This window comes from Formica exsecta, unplaced genomic scaffold, assembly GCF_003651465.1.
Source record: "Formica exsecta isolate Colony F162 unplaced genomic scaffold, ASM365146v1 scaffold318, whole genome shotgun sequence".
Lineage (NCBI taxonomy): Eukaryota > Metazoa > Arthropoda > Insecta > Hymenoptera > Formicidae > Formica > Formica exsecta.
Window position 1 is genome coordinate 719,215 of NW_021850434.1, and position 7,995 is coordinate 727,209.

Genomic DNA, 7,995 nt, shown 5'->3' on the forward strand with positions numbered 1-7,995 from the left:
ACTAGCGTCGTGAAGGGCGGAATCGGCCGCTCGAAGCTCGTTAGCTCACGAAAATTAACGCGTAATAATCGCTTCGTTCACGCGAACTTCTTTAATCTCCAGCACCTCGGCAACGCGAATAATCCGTCAATGATTGCACCATTATCTCCTCTGCATTCCAGCGGATTTTTTAATCTGATAAACATTAGACTCTTTCGCGATTTTATAAAGCGATCATTTTTATAAAATATATATTTTCTAGTATTATATTGTGTATATGTGTGTGTTATGTTACATATGTTTTATGAAAATTATTCCAAGACATTCTTTTCTTTGCAACTATGGAATACGGAATAAATTTTTACCGAATTTACATCTCATTTACAACACGATACTATCTAATCGCTCAAAAAATGAAGTCTTGTACTTTCCGGCATTCGTGCTTTTCTTTGTTCCTTGTATCTTGAACCATACTTTGAAATATTGCGCTTTCGCCAATACGGATACGCGAGTGCGATTTTACATGCGAGAGAGCATGGTGAAACTCGCGGAAATTCAAGCCTTGAACGAGATCGGGAATCGTCTGGCGCCCGCACGAGCGAACAGGAGCCCGCGTCCGCGTTCGAGGAAAGACCAGAAAGACGAAGAATCCAAGAAAGATATAGAGAAAGAAGCAGCAAAGAGAGAGAGAGAGAGAGAGAAGAAAAGAAGAATTCACGCGCCGGAAGAAGCGAATAATAAAAAAAATGGAAGTGAGCCACCGAACATCTCCGTGAAATGTCGGAGAGGAGTTTCTCTCTTTCTCGTATAGACCTGCCTGCTATCTCGCACGATCCTCGTTAACTTTACGAGCCGCTCGTAAAAATACCGTTCGGGGCCTGTTCTCTCGCGGCGCGCCGGTAATGTCTTCATCCCGTTGGATACGGATTCCTTAAGGCATCTCGAAATGAATATAATGTACCGTAATCGTGGTCAGCCAATTACTTAAACGCGGAGAACAATTAATTTCGTCGACTTTTTTCAAGGAGCAAACGAGCTACTCCGATTCGCGTGTCTTTGTACGAGAAAAGAATAGCCACGAGATGTGAATTATATTATATTAGTTTTACATATTCTTTTTATGAGGTAAAAATATAATTCGATTATATTGATTTTCGTATCTTTAGAAACTGAATCGCAGAGAATCGGTTCGAAAATGAATTAATGCGCGGTTTCAACGGTTAACATTTTTCAAGCATGCTGTAACAAGCTTAACATATGTCACAATCGCAATCATTTGGATAGCTGGACAGCAATTAAGGACAATGCCAGAGGTGTTCCGGCTATTTGTGCTCGTAGTTTCTATCGTATCGCTCTTCTTTGCCGTGTATAATTTCGCTAATCCTTCATTATCAATTCATAAAAAAGATCACGTCGCTCTCTGCTGAATGCGTGCATGCGACGCGTTGAATGCGCTCTTCTCGCCCCGTAACAACGTCTGTAACCACACCGGACATGCTCGCGAGTAACCTAACCTAACCGGCTAACGAAATTGGCTTCGTGCACAATTTCTTTTATTAAAAACGGCGATCCGCGCTCAAAAGTTTTACGTTTTACGCACGCACGTACGTACAACACGTGCACAGAAGCAAACCGGGAGCAAACCGAGCGAGCAGCAAATAAAGACAGAGGAGGTCAGGATAGGAAGAGATCAAGGGGAAGGGTGTAGAAGGAAAGATACGGAAGGAAAAACAGAGAGAAACTAAAAGATGAAGTGAGGGAGAGAATGAGAGACCGAGATAGCAGGTCGAGGCAAGGAATTTGCTCGCGGCGTGGATACCTATTAGATGGGTACATCGTTTATATACCCGGCACGCATTTCACCCGTGGGAGCGCACGCGATACCCTGCCGGGTTTAGCCGTCATTATTGTTATTAATAATAGTACCTAACGACCGATAATTGCTCAAGTCTGCCTGCGCCTCTGGTTTCCATTACCTCGTGGCCTCTCAACAGAATTGACGGACGATTCTCTTCGCGTTTTTTCCCCAAGACCGCGATGGCCACGACAGAAACGCGAATCACGGATGATGCATGCACATAGGCGACGTACGCGTCCTTCCACGATGAATCCACGCGTAATTGGGGTCGGAAGTTGAGTCTCTCGATGGGACCCTTTATGCTCGATGGTTGACGTTGATGTTAGCACGCGAACGTGACTTTCGTTTCTTTGCTTCTATTGTGTCATTCGCGAAAAACAAGAAAAAAACAACGATCCACGTCGATATATATACGATATGTATCTTAAACGTAAAATAGTTTTAGCTATCAAAAATAGAAATTTTATAATATAATGCATGATTGCTATTAAAGCCTATAGATCATATCAATATTTATTATATACATATAGGCTTGAAGTTTTTCCACAATCATATTATAGTATAATGTTGTATATATTAATCGTTGCTAGGTAATATTATATTAAAATTCTGTAATTAATATATGTAATTAATGTTATAATATTAGTTATGCATTATTACAATATGATAATATAATAATTGAAGAAATTCAAAAAGAAATGTTACAAAACTATATGTTGTATGGACGTAGCTGCACGATATTAAACTAAAATATTACAATTTATATATATATAATTAATATATCATGATATTAATTATATATATTATTGCAATATTATAATAATTGATATTAAAAATGAAATGTTATACAAAAACTATTTATCCTTTCTTTTTTTTCTTTGAATCTTATAGATATTGTCAAGAGAAAAAATAAAAAAATTAGCTTGTATTATTCAGAAAAAAATATATAGGATATATAAAAATAAAATTATTTTAGTTATAAACGTGTATGTGTACTTAATCTCCTTCGAAACTATTATAGTCTAATGCATTAAAACATAGTTGTTTAGAACCCTGATGATATTTTATTTGCCTTTTATCAACAACTTTTATTTCACGATGTAAAATCAATAGTGTATACATATAGTCTGTTTATACTTGTAATATGCTCATCGGACTATTGTGCATCTCAGCATTTATTCATAGATAGTAATTAATTCATTACTAATTGACCGCTGCGTTACTCATTGTCTTTCCCACGGGTTAGTAAATTATAAACTCAGTTTCTATAGAACATGACAGGTAGACATAATATACATGTTATATGCTTGCTTATGACCCCGCGCATGTATGTGTATGTATGTATATATGTATGTGTGTGTATGTGTCTGTGTGTGTGTGTGTGTGTGTTAGCGTTCTGTCTAAATATATTATAATAAATATTTCATAAAACTTTCAAAAAAAAATTATCTGGCAAACTATAATTATTATGAATTATATAGCCCAATTGATCAAAGCGTGCAATTAAACTTTTAAACAGATATTTACGACGCGCGATAATGATACTCAAAATATTTCGGATTATCGCAAGCCAACGCGATTACACACGTATGCATATAATTTTCTCGTATCACGATGTTTATTACGTAAGGTATCCTCGTATTGTCCTAATCGCTGCATCATGAATCCGCCCAGATAGAATTGATATCTGTTCGTGTATAGTAACACGCGATGTTAAGCATAATATTGCTCCGTGATTTTTGTAATATTATATTTTACCATTTACATATTTTCTTGTATTTTACTGTTACGTCACAATGTTCTTATATTTATTTAAAAATTTTGAAAATGTTTTAACACATCTTTTATATATATGAAGCATGAAGTAGTATTCGAGGCAATCAGATGTCTAAGAATGCGATAAATTATATCTAATAACACAATCACACACGGTGTATTTATAATATTGTAATTATCATTTCGTTCACATCAATCATGTCTGCGAAAGATACGTTCGGATTCCGGGGCGCGTGCATCGCGTGATTTTCGGGAATTACTGCGAGCTTCGTGATTTTTGGCGTGACCGAGCCTGCCGAATAGGATGCAAAATATAAATGCAGCATGCTGCGGCGCGCCATTTACCAGCGATTTTATCGCGGGCCAGGACTTTTACCAATGCACCGCGTCCTTGAAGCTCGTTTTATCGTATGTTCCAGGTACACTGCGCCCGCCGGGTCTGATCGGTGGCAGTAAACCAAAAGTAGCGACACCGGCTGTCGTCGCCAAGATCGAACAATATAAAAGGGAGAACCCGACCATCTTCGCTTGGGAAATTCGAGAGAGATTAATCTCGGAGGGTAAGATAATGATGTCGCTTTTTGGGCGGATCGACTCTCTTATCGTAAAATGCACCGTCTAAAAAATATAAATTAAAAATAAATTGAAATAAATCGATCATAAATAATGATCAAAAGATTAATGCGACAAAACAATAATCGTCAAGTGTAAACCCAAAGACAGATTGACTAACATTGACATTGACTATGATTTTTCGCAGAACACGCTTATTGTTAGTCATAACGTCAAGTCTTCGTCAGCGTGATGCATAAACTAGCGTGTTTCTTTTTATACTTAATTATGCTCGTCCTCTGTGAGCCATGCGAATGCAAACCATCCGTGATTACAGACACACGTATGGGTATAACATATAATTTAGAAAGAATTAAGAAACGCGTTTCTGCGACCTTATTGCTTGACATACATACTTCGTTCTTCGTGCTAACACGAATCTCATTACAATTGCCAGTAAACTTTAGGACATACATAAATGGCCTTACTGTATGCAATGCTTTCAGAAAATTCGACAATGTAATATCAGAATTTGCATTGCGCTCAAATTAACGATAATGAGGCGAAAATACGGAAAAAAAAAATATCTTAAAAACTCTACGCATTTATAATGAGATCTCTGATGGCATTCGTGTTAATGTAACCCGCGGTACTTTTACATCTGACACGACTCCCCCTTGTTGACCGAGGCATCGTCACCCGCCTTGTTCCAGGAGTTTGCAGTAACGCGACCGCACCGTCGGTCAGCAGCATCAACCGGATACTGCGGAATCGCGCGGCGGAACGCGCGGCCGCGGAATTCGCGCGGGCCGCCGGCTACGGGCTGTACGCGGCCGCCGGGCCGCATCCGTACTTCAACTCGCACCAGCATCCGACGACGAGCCATCACCTGCCGGCGGGTTGGCCGGCACCGGCGGGCGCGGCCGGCCATCCGTGGATGCTGCCGCCTCTCGCGACCGGCATATCCGGCGCGGCCGCGTCGGCGCTGCTCCTGCCGCCGTCTCTGAGCCCTGGTGCGGCCGCCGCCGCGGCCGTGGCCGCGTCCGCGTCCGCCGCGGGCACCTCCGAGCACGCGCTTCACGCCGCCGACGTGATCGCTCGAGGATACCTGCAAGGTAGGACGAAGCGGAGACAAGAAGTCACGCCGCTTTTTGCCATCTTTCGAGATCTTGACACGTTATGCGGAATTTTTCGTATCCTTTAGGAGAACGAAATGTTCTACTTGATTTTCAGGAAATATTTTGTATCATATTTTCAAAGATTTGAACGTTTGTTCGAGTAGATTAGATTTCGAATGATAAGATGCAATTAAATGCGGATTTGCATATAATCATGGTAGTAGAAATGAGAATAGTCGTTTATTATTATAATGTTTGTATACGAATTGACTTGAATTCAATATTCTATTATCGAGAATTTCTTGCTTACGGCAATTAATATTTTCGCTTTGTATAAACAAAAGATAGAAATTAAAAGTTTTCTATACATTGAGTTTTCAGAATGTCTACTATATTTTGTATTTTCTTTTTAAATTAAATTATTTTCGTATCAATAGTATATGGATATTATAGAAATGAATTTGTCTACTTCCTTAATTACGTACTTGTCATACCGTGATATATTACAAGTTTTGCTAAAATTCGGTGATAAATAAAGAATGTTTTATTTCAAACGGAGGTTGTACTCAGACATACAGCCAATAGAAAACGTGCTTTTATTAATGTGCAGACGGTGACGGGGATGACGGAAGTTTAGACGGTTCGGAGCAGCCTAAATTCCGACGCAACCGCACAACTTTCAGTCCGGAGCAGCTTGAAGAGCTCGAAAAGGAGTTCGAGAGATCGCATTATCCTTGCGTGTCCACGCGCGAGCGTCTTGCCTCGAAAACGTCACTTTCGGAAGCGCGCGTTCAGGTAAGGATCCACTACTCGTAGATATAAAAAAATAAAGGACCGACGCGACAAAACACGCAGGGTCTAATTCGATCGTTTATTGACGTTGGAGCGGACCCTGCGGAGAACGGTCGCGTCGTTCTCGAATTACCGATTATCCGACTTGATCACGAGCGTTCTAACGACCTAACTCGTGACTCTTAGGTTTGGTTTTCCAACAGACGGGCAAAGTGGCGTCGTCACCAGCGCATGAACCTCTTAAAGCGCTCGCCACCGCCTCCACCGCCACCGCCGCAGCCGCAGCCGCAGCAGCAACCGCACTCCGCTACGTCCGCTATGGAAATCGGCCAGCGTACATCCGGTTGCTCCATCGCCGGCATGGGCGGCGAAAGTAGCGCATTCCGCGCGGTCGTCGCCAATTCCGCGACTAGGGACGCAAATCTCGACAGATCCGAGAGGATCGATAGGCTGGAATCGATAGCGAAGCAACCGGAGAGGAAACCCAGCGCCTTCCGCATGATCAGTCAGCTAGTGGGCGACGATTCGTCCGGACTCTCGAGACCAGCCAGTCCTGTATACGAACGACATGGATCCGGATTTGGTCCGAGACCGGGATCGGCGCACAGGATACGCTACGATCAGAATGAGGACGAGGACGAGGAGATCGACGTACAGGATTCCGATCAGGATGCACCGTCGTCGCCGCCGGTCGCATGGAGGGATCACTGGACTGACCAACAACCGTTGGAATTGACGAAGCACGATCGTTAAATGAGATGTGATACATCAGTTCGGTCTCGATCGACATGGCCATCAAATCTGAAGTGACATTTTTCAACGAGATCGGAATATCTATCGTACGGTTGCATGTTGCTATTTATTTATGTATCTCAATCGGATAAATCGCGCAAATATGTAATTTTATCAGTGCTCGAAGTGATCGATAAGTGCAAAGGTGAAAAAAATATTCTTTCGCTCTATGGTGCTCGGATTATACTAAGATTAGCTAATCGTGAGATGTGTGTTTGTCGATCCGAAACATCGATAGTATACGCGTGGTAGATCGATAACGTGCTGCATCGGCAATGAACTGAATCATGGCGATTATCGTCGTGTAATATCAGATGCAACAACGTATACTTATTATATTCTCTCATCCTTCTTTAGCCCGATAACGGGCTCGGCTCTTCTCTATCAGTTGAAATCTTTAACACCTATGGAACTACTTATTACAAACACGGACGATTTCTTACAATTACAATTGCGAATATATAATTACTGCGATCTGTATAATATCAAAAGGCAACATTATCAGTGTCACTGTAATTATTATTGTAGATTACGTAGGCAAACCATGCATATCGCGTGGCAAAAGCAAACGCTATTAATTCGCTCAAACCTGCCTGTGGAGCCGCTCGTGTGAATCGAGAATAAAATGGTATTACGAGCAAAGAGTGAGATCGTTCGAGCTCATTCGAAACTAGTCCTAGCGAATCATTATGAATTAAAGGTGTGCGTTATCTAAATATTTGAAATAGACGTAAGTGAAAACACAGATAATCCTGTATGAAATATCTGTTAAAGTAACGTTTATTTAAATGAATCCTTTATTTTGTAAATATTTACATACATATATCTGGCGTCACACAAATAATTTTCCTTTGCAAAAACTCTTACAAAAATTTCCTTTCCAACTATTCCCTAAAACAATGTTCGGCTACCCATCGAATATATTCGCACAATATAATATATTATATTGAAATAAATTTACATAAATATCTCCGATGATCTCATCTGTCGAATCAATTTCCTTCCGATCCTAAATTATAAATACTGATAAAAAAAAAAAAAAAAAAAAAAAAAATTAAATTTAAAAATTTCATCGATGAGCAGTTATATCAGCATTGTCTGTAGTATAAAATCAAAGTAATAAATAAA

General features: G+C 40.4%; 1 protein-coding gene across 1 annotated transcript in view; it reads left to right on the forward strand.

Moving 5' to 3' along the window:
* The window catches only part of LOC115237994 (paired box protein Pax-6-like), a 16,452-nt gene extending 8,651 nt beyond the window's left edge, over nt 1–7,801 (forward strand). The window contains exons 3-6 of the mRNA XM_029811455.1: nt 4,033–4,173; nt 4,879–5,280; nt 5,894–6,078; nt 6,262–7,801. Of these exons, the coding sequence (XP_029667315.1) occupies nt 4,033–4,173; nt 4,879–5,280; nt 5,894–6,078; nt 6,262–6,828 (1,295 nt within the window). The 3' untranslated portion in view covers nt 6,829–7,801. The remainder of the gene's footprint in view (nt 1–4,032; nt 4,174–4,878; nt 5,281–5,893; nt 6,079–6,261) is intronic.
* The last annotated feature ends 194 nt before the right edge of the window (nt 7,802–7,995 follow it).